General features: G+C 54.3%; 9 protein-coding genes; 5 read left to right on the forward strand and 4 right to left on the reverse strand.

Annotated features, from left to right (window-relative positions):
- Nucleotides 1–403: 403 nt before the first annotated feature.
- Nucleotides 404–1,672, reverse strand: CHC_T00005450001 (hypothetical protein). XM_005717075.1 is given in 2 exon segments: nt 404–646; nt 647–1,672. 1 exon segment carries the CDS (start codon nt 1,670–1,672, stop codon nt 647–649), a length of 1,026 nt encoding a protein of 341 aa, XP_005717132.1. The 3' UTR covers nt 404–646.
- A 2,245-nt stretch (nt 1,673–3,917) lies between these two features.
- CHC_T00005451001 (hypothetical protein) lies at nt 3,918–5,173 on the reverse strand. XM_005717076.1 is given in 2 exon segments: nt 3,918–4,111; nt 4,112–5,173. The coding sequence occupies 1 exon segment, from the start codon at nt 5,171–5,173 to the stop codon at nt 4,112–4,114; it is 1,062 nt and encodes a 353-aa protein (XP_005717133.1). The 3' UTR covers nt 3,918–4,111.
- Nucleotides 5,174–5,202: 29 nt separating this feature from the next.
- CHC_T00005452001 (hypothetical protein) lies at nt 5,203–5,508 on the forward strand. Its single transcript, XM_005717077.1, has one exon. The coding sequence runs from the start codon at nt 5,203–5,205 to the stop codon at nt 5,506–5,508; it is 306 nt and encodes a 101-aa protein (XP_005717134.1).
- A 5,378-nt stretch (nt 5,509–10,886) lies between these two features.
- CHC_T00005453001 (hypothetical protein) lies at nt 10,887–11,030 on the forward strand. Its single transcript, XM_005717078.1, has one exon. It carries the CDS (start codon nt 10,887–10,889, stop codon nt 11,028–11,030), a length of 144 nt encoding a protein of 47 aa, XP_005717135.1.
- Nucleotides 11,031–11,032: 2 nt separating this feature from the next.
- Nucleotides 11,033–12,058, forward strand: CHC_T00005454001 (hypothetical protein). Its single transcript, XM_005717079.1, has one exon. It carries the CDS (start codon nt 11,033–11,035, stop codon nt 12,056–12,058), a length of 1,026 nt encoding a protein of 341 aa, XP_005717136.1.
- Nucleotides 12,059–12,163: 105 nt separating this feature from the next.
- Nucleotides 12,164–12,439, reverse strand: CHC_T00005455001 (hypothetical protein). The gene has a single exon (XM_005717080.1). It carries the CDS (start codon nt 12,437–12,439, stop codon nt 12,164–12,166), a length of 276 nt encoding a protein of 91 aa, XP_005717137.1.
- A 22-nt stretch (nt 12,440–12,461) lies between these two features.
- CHC_T00005456001 (hypothetical protein) lies at nt 12,462–12,938 on the reverse strand. The gene has a single exon (XM_005717081.1). It carries the CDS (start codon nt 12,936–12,938, stop codon nt 12,462–12,464), a length of 477 nt encoding a protein of 158 aa, XP_005717138.1.
- A 1-nt stretch (nt 12,939) lies between these two features.
- On the forward strand, nt 12,940–13,035 carry CHC_T00005457001 (hypothetical protein). Its single transcript, XM_005717082.1, has one exon. It carries the CDS (start codon nt 12,940–12,942, stop codon nt 13,033–13,035), a length of 96 nt encoding a protein of 31 aa, XP_005717139.1.
- Nucleotides 13,036–13,048: 13 nt separating this feature from the next.
- Nucleotides 13,049–13,303, forward strand: CHC_T00005458001 (hypothetical protein). Its single transcript, XM_005717083.1, has one exon. It carries the CDS (start codon nt 13,049–13,051, stop codon nt 13,301–13,303), a length of 255 nt encoding a protein of 84 aa, XP_005717140.1.
- The last annotated feature ends 364 nt before the right edge of the window (nt 13,304–13,667 follow it).

Consider the following 13,667-nt stretch of genomic DNA (forward strand, 5'->3'; position numbering starts at 1 on the left):
CAGGGGGTTGGGAAGAATAAAGGCAGCGCACTCAGAGGAGACCTCTGCTGTGTGACTTTGCCGTGTGGGTCGTTGTAAGGTCCTTGGTTTTCTCTTCCCCTTCGCGCCGCGCCAGGGTCTTGCCCGCGAGTCGTTACAATACGCCGATAATGGCTACGACAGAGCAGCGTGACTGGGCATCTCTGTGATGACTTCTTGTGGCATTTTGCCCCAATGATGGATTTTTTTGATCTTAGTTTAGTACTGCTCGATATATGTTCTATTAGCGTACTTCACTATTCAACAGTGACATGTTTTCATCCCCTGCAACGTTACAGTATATCTATCGACAGGGAAAAATGCGAGGCTCGGTCCGGTTGTTGCTCCAAATGCCCTGCACTTCGCGGAGAGTCTCGAGTTTTGCTTTCATGATGAATGGGAAACCTTTTAATATGATATTAACGAATGGTTTTGTTTGGAAGAAAGAGTTCCCTATATACAACTTCACTTGATCTCTTATGCCATCCTTCCATGGTTGTCTATCTCTACGTTATGTGCGCACCTTGCCGGAATACATGAGTCGCACATATTATGGAGCATCATGCTTGCAAATGGCCCATTAGCTGAGAAGAGCGCTGTGCCAACAATTGTCCTCCCGTAATGTTCCTTACAACGAATGTCCGTTCTTCTCCTTCGATGCCAGATGAACAAAATAGGGACCAAGGAATACGACCATGTACACTAATCCACCATGCATCGCAACAGGACCCCCAAATGGGCTGGGGCCCATCGGATTGGGTTTTTTCATCACCCCAAACTGGACTATGGTGTAATTCAGATAAGAAAACAAGTATACAACACCGCTAAGAAGGTAGTACATCCATGGTGCTGGCTTGCTTGACAGAGCCAAGAAAATCCCCATCGCAGCCCACAAAATCAGCAATATACCGGTTACAATTGTCATTGCTGGTAGCCTTCCAACATTGGGGGGAGATTGAAACGGCATATCGAGTTTCCCGCCGCCGATATTGGCGTTGATGAGAATACCAGTAATCAGAGTCCAGATGCCAGCGAAGCCAAGGTTCCCGTTCCAGAATATCGCACGCATGCGGTTACCTGTGTTCTGCATGAGGAAGTTCTGCCCGGTCCCTGCGCAAATGAGACGTGCGAAGAAGACAAACTGTCCGCCCTGCAAGGCAAGGCAAAAATGAAAGGATGTTAAAACACCAAGAGCAATCAAGAACTTTTCTTGGCCCAGGGTCAATTCTCCCGTTGGTGCTTCCAAATCGATCGCTTTGACTGCCGGCACAACGAAAACAAAGATGGCGAAGACAAAATATCCGAGGAGAGTTTGCAAGAGCAAAGAAGCCTTCGTCACACTCGTACTGTACCATCTGAATATGAATCCAGCAACACCAACGAAGAGACCAACCAAGCCGAAGAAAACTTCTGCAAGACTTGCCAAGAAGACTAGAAGAGATGGAGGTCGACCTCCATCCAAGCCACCAGCGGGATCAGAGTTAACCAGGCGAATAGCTCCCTCGTTGATGACCAGCAAACTCCATATCGTGAGCAAGGCAGCAGCTTCAATGAAGAAGGCCTTGCTTGTACGGTCGTCATCGGAGAGCGCTTTCTGTTCAGAAGGATTGTCCTTCAGGCTCTCAATGTCAACAACTTGATCTGCAGAGGCCATTTCGGAGATTCTGGTGGAAAAGGGCACTGTTTTTGGTACGGAGAGAGGAGGCACGAGATGTAGATGGGTGAGAAGACGATGGAGGTGGGGCGTGGCTTTTAAACGCTACCTACAAGCATTGATGCTTTATACCCAAGGCCATGCCATTGGGTTGGGATCTACAGAAGATGTGCATATCCAAAATGAAAGGGGAGATAGTTTGAATTGCTGACAGAGAGTGGAGATTTGCAGGTCATTCCGTCTTTCTGAACGTTTTAGGGGTATTTCTATGCGGAGAAAAGTTGGGAAGAAGAAAATAGTTGAAGCTTGTTTTTTTGATGGGCGGTTGAACCCATGCGAAGTGCCACAGTGTCGAGCTTGTACAGTATATACAGTATAGGATTGAAGGGTAAGGCAAAGCGGAGTAGAGCATTAAGCAGTTGTTGGTTAACCGGGAATGAGAGATAGTGAATAGGGCACTGGCGCAGGTACAGTGTGTCGTGGAACGGAAACGCGTGTGGACGTAAAAGGAAACAAAGTAGGGCGCTTCCTTCGTTCTACGCATTACATTACGGGGTCATTCATGTATAATGCGATGTGTTTGTGGATGGGTGATGAGGGAGGAGTAGAAACTGTGCCAGGTTAATGTTGAATTTATCGTCAGAGAGATGGACACGCATGAAGTACTGTAGGTACAAGTACTTTGTTGCACAACCAAATGGAGAAAATTCGCAGCTCCCGTGCTCTCCCAGGCATTCCAATTATACAACACAGGCGTGATTGGGGTTCAGTGAATGGACATCCGTTATCGATGTACAGTAGACCGATCTCATTTGCGCGATACAAGTTAGTTGCGCACGAATCACAAATCGACAAGTCGTACGTGGGCCATAGACATGCCCTCATTGGTCACCTTCGAATCCACCGATGCAAGATCGCTGTGCCTGCACGAACGAGCGAAGAGAGAGACGGCACTGGGAGAGGTGCAAGGAACTGCGTTTAATCTGTGTTGGGGATGTTGCCGGGAGGCGGGAAGAGGGAAGATAGTGATGTTTGTCAGTAAAAGAAGGTTGGTTAAGGGCGTGTCGGTTTAGACAACTGGCTGGAGAGCATGGGGTGCCACGGTTAGGAAGGAGGCGAGGGTCTCAGTCAGTTCCCCGTCACCAGCATATCTGAATAAATTGGTTACTGTATTGTACATGGGCATACAGTATCAGGGGAGAAATGGAGCTCGTAATTCGTTCCTACGTCGAAAACAAAATCGAATTAGACAGGCGCCCCTGCGAGTAATTTACCTTGAAGGTACAGGTCTGGGGCTCGAGGAAAAAGTGGGCCTTTGTCCGGAATCGCCTTCTACTGTATATCAGTTTGCAAGTGTGGTGTCAATTTCTTGCCGGCGATATCGTTTTGGGCCGCCCCGACGCGTGTACACGTATGACTATCCCACACGTGGCTACTCCGCGCATTGCGTGGAAACGTCGCGGACGGGTACACGTCCCAGGACGTGCACAGGTCTCAAGACGTGTACAAGTTTGTACGTTCGCGGCGTGTGCACGTTGCATGACGTGTACACGTCCCCTCGTCGTTCCCCAGCGTCCCCGCCCGCACGCGCTGCACACGCGCACTGGCTGCGGGTGCGTGACGCCGGTATGATAGACGAGGCCGACGCCGACAGCGCGCGACTGTAAAGCCGCGGCGCGTGTAGGCTGGATGCGCCGGATGCATCCAACGGGAGGCGCCCAAGTGTTGCATACCATGATGTGCGCGGGCAACCGTCCACGTCATCACTGCACGCGCCATCATACACCCAGAATTCATCAACCAGGCATTCAGCAACCACAACGGCACTGTGGACGCCTCTGACGCCGGCGTGAGGGGCTCATGAGGGGCTCGTGAGGGGCTCGTGAGGGGCTTCCCCCCCCGCGCCCGCCCGCCCGCCCGTGCCGCCGCCTTGCACTGTTGCTGCGCGGAGACGTAGCGCGCCCGCCCCGCTTGCGACTGCACCCCCCTGGTTCGGGGTGTTGCGCCGCGCGCGTTGCGAGAGCGAACGCCCACCCCGTCCGTACCTGGAATCCTACGGTACGCCGTACAGAACGCCGTCCCGTACGTCCCAAGCCCTGTTAACGATGCCCATCCCCTCGTGCGTGGGATGGGGCTCCTCGCCGAGACCGCCACACTCCCCGGGACGACGTTCATCGCAGACAAAGGCCCTCACGCAAGGGGCACGATAGGGTTAACACCTCAACGAGCGGCGTTTCACCACGGCTGCATGCAAAGTCGCTATGCCACATCGCTCTAGCTCGTGAGCGCGTGTACAGTACCGTTACAGTATAGCATCTTTATTGTCCTGGACGTAAGTCCACCACGGTCTCGTCAACTCCGCGCATGCACCACGCACGCACACTAATCGCCCGCCCGCCGCGGCCCCCCAAAAAAAAACGAGAGAAAACGCGCGTCAGATCACTCATCAAGACAGCAAGTCTGCACCAGCATCTTCGTCACGATGTACGGGTCGCAATTGCCCGCCGGGCGCCGGTCCTCAAAGTATCCGTATCCCTTCTCCACCGTGTCCGTGCCGACCCTGCACGAGGCGCCGCGGTCGGCGACGCCCCACTTGAACGTCTCGATGGACGCCGTCTCGTGGTGCCCGGTGAGCCTCTCCTCGTTGCCCGCGCCGTACGCCGCGATGTGCTCCCTGTGCTTAGCGGAGAGCTTCTCCAGCGCCGGCACGATGTGCGCCTCGTACCCTCCCGCCTCGCGCATGGGCGTGGTCGAGAAGTTGGCGTGGCACCCCGAGCCGTTCCAGTCGCCCTTGACCGGCTTCGGGTCGTAGTTGACGTCCAGCCCCTTGAGCTCGGCAATCCTCTCCAGCAGGTACCGCGCCATCCACAGCATGTCGCCCTCCTCCATGCCCACGGCCGGCCCGATCTGGAACTCCCACTGCCCGGGCGCCACCTCGGCGTTGATGCCCGAGATCTTGATGCCGGCGTACAAGCACGCCTTAAAGTGCGCGTCGGCCACGTCGCGCCCGTGCATCTTGCCGCCCGACACGCCGCAGTAGTACGGCCCCTGCGGCTCCGGCTCGCCCTTGGTCGGGAACCCAACCGGCTTGCCCGTCGCCGGGTCCATGAGGAAGTACTCCTGCTCCAGGCCGAACCACGGCTCCAGCGCGGCCACCTTGGTCATGACGCGCTGGCACTCGAAGCGCGAGTTGGTGGGGATCGGCTCGCCGTCCGGCGTGTACGTGTCGCACATGACCAGGATGTGGGGTGCGCCCCGGAACGGGTCCGGGTACACCGCCTGCGGATGCAGGATGACCTCCGAGTTCTCGCCTGGCGCCTGCCCGGTCGACGACCCGTCGTAGTTCCAGTGCGGGAGGTCGGATGGGGCTGACGGCGCTGAGGAGAGCGCGCGCGCCTTGCTGCGGAGCTTGCCGAAGCCGTCCGTCCAGACGTACTCTGCAATGCACTCCTCGGACGGGAGCTTCAGGGCGAGGAGGTCGGAAAGCGTGGCGGTCGTCATCGGGCAGTGTGGATGGTGCGTGTAGTCGAATGGAGGGTGGAGGAGGGGGGTACGAAGCTGGGTGTGGCGGGGTTTTATATGGCGCCCTGGGTCGGGGTTGGCTTGAAGACGACAGCTCGCACATGCGGGGTCTGATCTCAAAAGGCACTCGGCGGTGCACTGCTGTCGGGCGGGTGACGGTGGCGCTCTGGCGTCGACAAAGAATTTCCGTTTTTTACGACGGCCGTCCAACAAGGACGTCACGCGGCGTTATGCCTCGGCTCACCTGCGCCGTTCCTTCCGTTGCCGGGGGGCATCATCTCCGGCGGCGCCAGCGTTCCACGTCCCGCCCTTGAAGCCCGCGCCGCGCAGCCTCCCGTCCCGCTCTGCGCCCTCCGCCATCAACCCCGTGCCTGCCGCGACTCGGTGCACCCTTGCCCCTCCTTCACATCGCTTGCCATAAAGCTTGGTCTTCGTGTCATCATTCCAGTCGCAACTCGCGCTTCCATCGCGCCGTCCATTCGCTTGCCCCCCTCCGCGCGCGCGAGCGCACGCCTTGCCCTCGGTCGCCATTTCGCCAGCCTTCACGCCCGCGCGTCCCCGCTTCGCTCGCACCCTGCCCGCTTCGGAACCGCCCGCGTACAGGCGCGGTGCTTGTATAGGCGCGGTGCTTGTATCGTAGAACCGAGGATGCCATCTTCGTCCTCGGTCTGTTCGCCCGCGCGTGTCGGGCGACGGAGATCGAAAAGAAAGAAAAAAAAACTTTTTTTGGGCCGCCTCTCGCAGCAGTGGCCGCTTTTCTCTGTTTCGCCCAAATTGCTCTTCCGCCGGCACCTTTCCGCTTGCGCGCCGCGCGTCCCGCGTTCGCCGCGCTAGTTGCGTTGCGAGTTCAGAGAGGCTTCGCCCATCAAGCTACCCTACCGGTAGCGCGCTGTACTCCACAAGCGGTTCACGGGTCTCGATCTGGTCGTGACAACGTTCGCGGCTTAGGTGAGAGGTCAAGTGAAGATTCCTTCCGAAACGTACCTTCATAGCATGCACCTTTTATGAAGCAAATCAGACCGTCGATGATGTTCCGTTTCGAGTGACGGAGTGTGCACCCCGTCACACTGCGGTGCAACTGTACAGAAATACGGCAACTGGAATTTTCGTCCAACCAAACAGGGCCAAGTCACGTCCGTCCGCCAGTAGCATGACGCACACGTCCACCCATTTGCATCCCTTGTACCTCAGAAATGGGCACACGCCCTTGCGCCTGCACTTGTTCTTGACTTGCCATACGCAGCGCAAAGGACGCCCACGGTCATTACTCTGTAATGAATAACACCACTGCGATCTTTTTCCACCAAACTGAAAGAGGCGATCTTCGTTTCAGACAACGCCACATCTCCCGGCTGCGGGGGAAGACTGCGAGGGAAGACTGGAGGGAAGGCAGGCAGCGAGGGAAGGCTGCGAGGGAACAGCGAGTGGCAGTCAAACACACCGCCTGTCACGTTGCGATCAGCAAGCCACGGGATTCATGTCCACACACTCTCGTCCCGCTCGCATTCTTATCGTCAAGCCTTCTGATTCAAACGCATTATACGGAGTACAACTGAAAATGTGCAAGCAATGGAACCCCGACCCGAATCGCTAGTCTATACAATCCCAATCTCGCAGGTATCATACCTGGCATGCAAGGTGTAACATCTCTGTAAACTGCGGAACGAGAAATCACTGACATCTGCGAGTTCCGCGATCCACATCCCGACTTATAGTTTCTTTCCGCCGTACAAGCGACTACAGTATCACTTCCTGCGAGGTGAAGGAGGACGACCTGCTTTGTTGGACAAGCTGTGTTTCTAAAATCGTTTGATTATAGGATATATATAATCCTTTTTCCAAATACTACGCTGCCTTCGCCATTGCAATCCTTGATCCAGTCCACTGCAGCGCATGTGCAAAGTCTGATTTACTCGAAATGATAAGCGAGTGAAATCGCTGCTACAGGAAAGCTTGTGATGAAATTTAAAAGCCAGGAATTCGCTCTTACTCCTTGTGAGGCATGCAACGTACTGTAAGTGCGATGAATGATCTCTCAATACTGTATACCTTTGTGCCCGATAAATCGAACCCTGTTGACAGGGTTTGATGCACCAGGTGGGTTCTCGGCAACGGCCTCTGGACACTGTCCAGGCTGGTGCCAGCCTCTGCCCTTCGAGAATCCACTCGACTCCTCAGGAAGCCACCTCAAGTCCCCCTCGCCTCTTTCTTCTCGCCCGCTTCCTTCCTTCATATTCCCTACCCCACCCTCGCCGCCGCGCCTTCAAGCGCCGGGGCTCCGTCTCTCTAGAGTTCCGCTTCACCCGTTCGCGCTGGCCCTCTCAATCACCCTCTTCGCGCCCCTCTTCCGTACGCGACACCCCGCCATTCCGTTCCGTCTCTCTCCCAGCGCAAATCCCGCCGCTGGTCCACGCAACCACAACCGCCATGCCCTCTTTTCTCTTGCCCGCGACCGACGCCCAGTCCCAAAGCAGACACCGTTTGCCACCTGTGCGTGTGCGCAACAGTACTGTACCGTGAAGGGTATTCATGTTCATGACAGCCCAAATGCTACAGTCTATGATAGTGTAGAGTGCGCCAGTAGTGTCTACGTAAGGTTTATTGTTGTTGGGACATGTTGGGACAGCGAGGCCATCGAGACCACTTGCTCGCTGCGGAGATTTTTGCAAAGCAGAGTCGGCATGCTCCATGCCCACCACTCTAATTTACGCACTATCTTCTTGGTTGATCCTGGCTTATTAACTGGAACAAACAGAAACGTGGAAACGTGAAATGCATTTGGCCCAAAGCTAGAGCTTGTGAATGATTTGAACCGCTATCTGGCCTCCTTGTTTCGGTAACAATCCATGACGGGATCACTTGCATCAAGTATTTGCATTGCAGCCCTCTTTTGGCAAGTATTTGCATTGCAGCCCTCGTTTGGCAAGTATTTTTGCTACTGCACGATCGAGCTTCGTTCATAAAACGTGCGACCATACAGGAGGGACGATTATCTCCTTATTGCATTGAGTCAAAGTGTTTCGTACACGTGTAACACAATTGATATCTTGACACCGAAGGACTACTGCGCAAGTGCGTTGTTTTGTAGCCCAGCTGAGGTGATCCGCTGGCGCTCTTTTCTGCCCCGCAGTGCACATTCAAATAGTAGTACTGCACAGTGATATCCATATCACGCTCAACGGGAGCGACAAGCACGTTGTCCACAGGTGCTCTCGTGCGACATGTTTGCCCTTGTGGCATCATACCAGCCACTTGACTTTGCCTCGGGCCAGCATCATAGCCCCGAGCAAACAGAGGAGCTCGCGGCCGGTGGACAACTATTACACAAGGGTCGGCCTGCATCCGAGGCCTGCTCACCATTTTCTCTATTCAATAACTGTCTATAGCACTCAGCATGCAGTCAGGTGCGAAGCTACTCCCGCCGAAATGTGGGGCACAGACGTTTCATCACCAGTTCATCCGAGCAACCAATCGCGTGTATGCAAAAGAAACAGCCTTCCTAGCACGCGAAAAAGGTAATGGACAAAGGCTGTTGATGCGCCATGAAGGTGAATTTTCGGCATGCTCACACAGTCATATTTTTCGGGTGTGCGATTGTAAATGACTTGCATGCTGGAAGTGTTTAGTCTAATGGTAAACTTTTCTGTATATGGAATTTAATCAGAAACAGTACTGCCTGGTGAATGGGATGTAATCTTCGCTATAATGCAGATTTTGATAGCTACAGGTGTGCGATAGACTTCAAGTCAATGAAAGATTTTAAGGACACACAGCGAATCTCGATCCGAAAAAAAGACGGCTCTCCTCGCCGGTCCTGCATTATTAAGTTTTTTATCTATGCCCCAAACCCTGATTGCACAAAGCACGTAGACCAATCTATACATTGCTTGTTCAATTGCAGCCGGTCGCGGCCAGATAACCTTTATTTCACCGCTTGACTCCACTCTCTTCTTTTTAGTTGAAGTATGGCAAACTGGAAGGATGGCGTTTCGCTGTGTAGTGCGCGCCATCCCGCGAAAGAAACGGCACTTCAATACGGGACTGGTGGTAGAATTTAAGTTGACTCGTGACCAGAGTGGAGGCGAGAGCAGGCGGCTGCGAAAACCTTATGTTTCGGGCGTCGCTCTCGCTTGCATTGAACACATGCATGAGAGGCACACAAACCAATTGTCAAACAAGACATATTGTGGGCATAAAAGTATAGTTTCGATGCACATCTAGGGTTTCTCGGTCCGTTCCGGTGAGGATATGCATCGGAAAGGAGATACGACTAAGCGAGATCTAAGGAACACAGGTGTGTTGTCCTGTTTTTTGAAGTGAGACTGAGAGCGAGTAATTGTGATTCTCTGAAGGTGAATCTGGATATTTTCGTGGTGAACGGGCAAGACATTGCAAAGAGCAGGTGTAAATTTGAAGGAAGAGAAACAAGTTTATACACCTGCAACTAATAATTGGGTGGGTGGGGGGGAGGGAAGATATGGGGCTTGTGTGAGTCACGGGACAGCGGGATATGTGGAGAGGGAAGTCAAGTGGTCACGTATAGACGCAGCGGAGGTGCAGAAGTAAGGATTGTTTGAGTGGTCTACCAGGCAGATACACTAGGATGGTTTCTCATGAGACTTACCGCGAGTATTACACCGCACACCTGCAAGACCAGCGTGGAATAACCCTGACACGAACTGCAGAGTGAGGCGACTGGTGGCGGGGGCGGGGGCTGGGAAAAAGTTTTGGCATAAGCAGGGTTTAACATGAGCAGGGTTAACATAGTGCGGGCCAGTCGTTGTAGCAATCCCGTGTTGAAGGCGGGGGAGCGAGGGTGGGTTTGTCAACGTGCATGCCGTGGACACACGGTATCTACGGCTCGCAGCCGCCTGACGAGGTAAATTTTACAGAGCGGGGCGGGACGAGAAGCGGGGCATCGGCGGAAGAGGCGTTCCGGCAGAAGGGCGGCGCGCATGATTGGCTGGTCGACATGCGCTTGGCCCAGCCGCAGCGCGAGCAGGGAACGGTACACGTGAATACTGTACATGTGTGCGGCGGCCGTGTTTGATTGGGTGGTGCGGCACGGCGCCGCGGCGTCGTGTTGCTCATGTGTAAAGATCTCGCAAAAACGGCCCGCCTTGCGCCCCCGTTTTCGGGCATCCAGGCCGCGCACGCACCCACACCCCCCGTGCCGCACTCTGATCTCTCAGAACCCCTAATAAACCCCTAAATCCCCTAATCCCCTAATCCGAGGCGGGTGTCGACACCCGCTGGGCTCCTGATCTCACCGCCAACTCGAAAACACCTGCCCCCGCAGACATTGCCCCTCCGCTCCCCCCCCCCGCTAAAGTTTTTATGTCTGCAACCGCACTGCCACCGTGCGTCAGCCCCTACCCTCTTCTCATACCGCATTAAGTCACCGCAACTCAACCACGAAATTCGCCTCATCCTGCGCCCTGCGCTCGCTCTCCCTTCCCTTCATCGAACCACTGTCTCAAGGACTGCACGCCCCGTCCCTGCCTGCCCGCCTCGTTTTTCTCATCCTCTCGGAATTGCGTGCAGCAAGTCACCCATGTGGGCATCGCGCCTCATACTGTCGCCACTCGCTCTGTTCACTCGCTCTGTTCACCCCCGTAGGCCTTTGCCCTCGGCATTGCCCTATCCTCATTGTCTCCTCTAGAACCACCCATCCAACTTAATATAAATACCAATGCAGATCCGCTCGTCGGCCCACGCCCATCACCGCCCCGCCCCCCCACCTTTGCCACCGCCCCTCCAACTCTCTACCCTTACATCCTCTAATACCCACGCTCACATAAACCAACAACCATGGCCACTATTGACGCTCTGTTGAAGATGTCCCTGAAGGACGGCTGCATTGCCGAGTACGTCTGGATCGACGGCTACAATGGCCTCCGTAGTAAAGCTCGCATGCTCTCCGAGCCGCCGTCCAAATTCTCCGACCTCCCCGAGTGGAACTACGATGGCAGCTCCACCAACCAGGCCCCTGGAGTCAACTCGGAAGTAATCATCAAACCCCAGGCAATCTACCCCGATCCCTTCCGCGGTACCCCGCACATTCTCGTCATGTGTGACACCTATACGCCCGAAGGAGAGCCCATTCCAACAAACACTCGCTACGAGTGCGCTATTGCCATGGATACCATCAAGGAACAGGAACCGTGGTTCGGCCTGGAGCAGGAATATTTTTTGATCAACCCGGCCACGGGTAAGCCCATCGGCTTTCCGGAGGAGGGTGAGCCGGAGCCTCAGGGACCGTACTACTGCGGCGTGTCTGGTTCCAAGATGTTTGGTCGCGATATTGCCGACGCTCACTTCAAGGCTTGTGTCTATGCTGGCATCAAGATTTCAGGTACCAACGCTGAGGTCGCCCCTGGCCAATGGGAGTACCAAGTTGGTCCGGCAATAGGCATTGAGCAAGGAGACATGCTCTGGATGTCTCGCTATCTTTTGGAACGCATCGCTGAAATGAAGGGCATTGACGTCAACTACGACCCCAAGCCGGTCAAGGGAGACTGGAATGGCTCTGGCTGCCACTCCAATTTCTCCACCAAAGCCATGCGCGAGCCTGGTGGGTACGAGGGTGCCATTGTCCCCGCCCTTGAGAAACTGGGCAAGAAGCACGCCCAACATATCGCCGCCTATGGCTCGGGCAATGAGGAGCGCCTCACGGGCCGCCATGAGACTGCCTCAATTGAGGAATTCAAGTGGGGAGTCGCCGATCGTGGTGCCTCGTGTCGTGTTGGAAGCGACACCGCGGAGAAGGGCTGTGGATACTTTGAGGACCGTCGCCCTGCCGGTAACTGCGACCCGTATGTTGTTACCAAGATGTTGGTGCAGACCTGCTGCATTGATCCGTAGATTCCTTCCCTCTTTGTAGTTCAGACGTCGGATGCGCCTTCGGCGGCAATTCAACATGCGCACTGTAGTCATTCTGTTAGGTAGTTGTCATGTGGTGACGTGGAGTCAGGGTAAAGTATCTACATTCTCGAAGCTCTGTTTACTGGCCCCTGGCGATTGCAGTCTAATTTTATCCGTCGCAATCTCTAGCCCGTCTGCTATCGTTGATAACGGTTGCGATTGACACGTTTGTAAGGGCAGAACAGGCCCGGACGATGGCACGTTGTCTCTGTGATGCAGATGAGCTTGGGTTGACCGCGCTGCGCTCTGCCAGATACGTAAGGTAAGATATGTACAAAGTGCACATCTTACCTTGAGGTTGTGAGCCGTTCCAGCGATCATCCTCTGCTTCTAAGTGGCAATATCAAGCCCAAAAGTCCAAAGGCATACCACAGCCTGTTGAGGGATCCCCAGCTCCACGAATATATTCCGCTAGTGGCTGAGTTACGCGCAAGGCGTAAGATGCTTTTGTTCTATTCCTTCTGGAACATTTGCAAGAATCTGTCGTCCTGAACGCTGCCGATCCTGCCTCGTCACAATCCCAGTATCCGACTGTGGAAGCACGGCTGCACATAAAGCTTCCATTACAATCACATTGGAAAGGCTCATCACATAGGCCAACAGTGCATTGACTGTTTCCAACGTGTCGCTTGCAAAGAGAGGCCCCCGGAGCTGTTGACTTCGAACAACGGCAATTAATACCGTCGTTCATGCAGACGGAAGAATCTTGTCGTTCAACGGCAGCGATTTGCCGATTGTCCAGGGGCCGGACGGATGCAGCAGCGGTGCATGCGATCAGGAAGACGAATAAACTTAATGTGAAGGAAGAGCAGGGTATCATGATGGGTCAAGTGAGGAGCAGCCTTGCAAGTTTGAAAGTAATGATGGATTTTCTTTGTCTGGTGCATAGAAGGAGCTATTCCACATCTGATGGGTAATGAAATGGGCTAGATGCGACAGTCGGTCGAGGCGGGCTGCTCCACGGATGTCGTAAGTTCGGATGCATTGCAGTTTGACGGATGGAAGTCAAACAGGCTGCTTTGCATTTGGCAGATCTCCTTGTCGCGTCCCAGTCTCGTCAATCGAACAGTCTTCGGAAGTCGCAAAACTAGACAGGAAGGATTGGCAGGCGCAAACGATTTTATCCGGTCCGCATTCGGCAATTTCTTCTTATCATACAGTACATATGTATTTCGGGAAAACTAAATATTAATTCGGAAAAAGAATGAATGCAAACCGGCGACCTGGTTCTACATGAAATCCATGCTCTTGCACAATCAACGTGTCCTTGAGACGTGAAGGTCACGACGGTGAATGAAGATACTGTAGATGGTCGTTTACGGTTGGAGCTCCCGCGCACCCGAGATATCAGCGGTAGCGAGAGTACCCTAGACTATCTATCGAAAAGTAAACAAAGAAAGAACAATATCAGAGAATAGACATGTGACGGAAGCCCAGGGAAGGGCGTCCTGACGGGGATGGGTGGGCAAAAGAGAAATAGACATAGCCGAGAAGTCACGAGACTCTCACCCGGCCGTCGGAGATATGTAGGACAGTGCACGCTCGGTCG

This window comes from Chondrus crispus, genomic scaffold (genome assembly GCF_000350225.1).
Source record: "Chondrus crispus Stackhouse genomic scaffold, scaffold_295, whole genome shotgun sequence".
Lineage (NCBI taxonomy): Eukaryota > Rhodophyta > Florideophyceae > Gigartinales > Gigartinaceae > Chondrus > Chondrus crispus.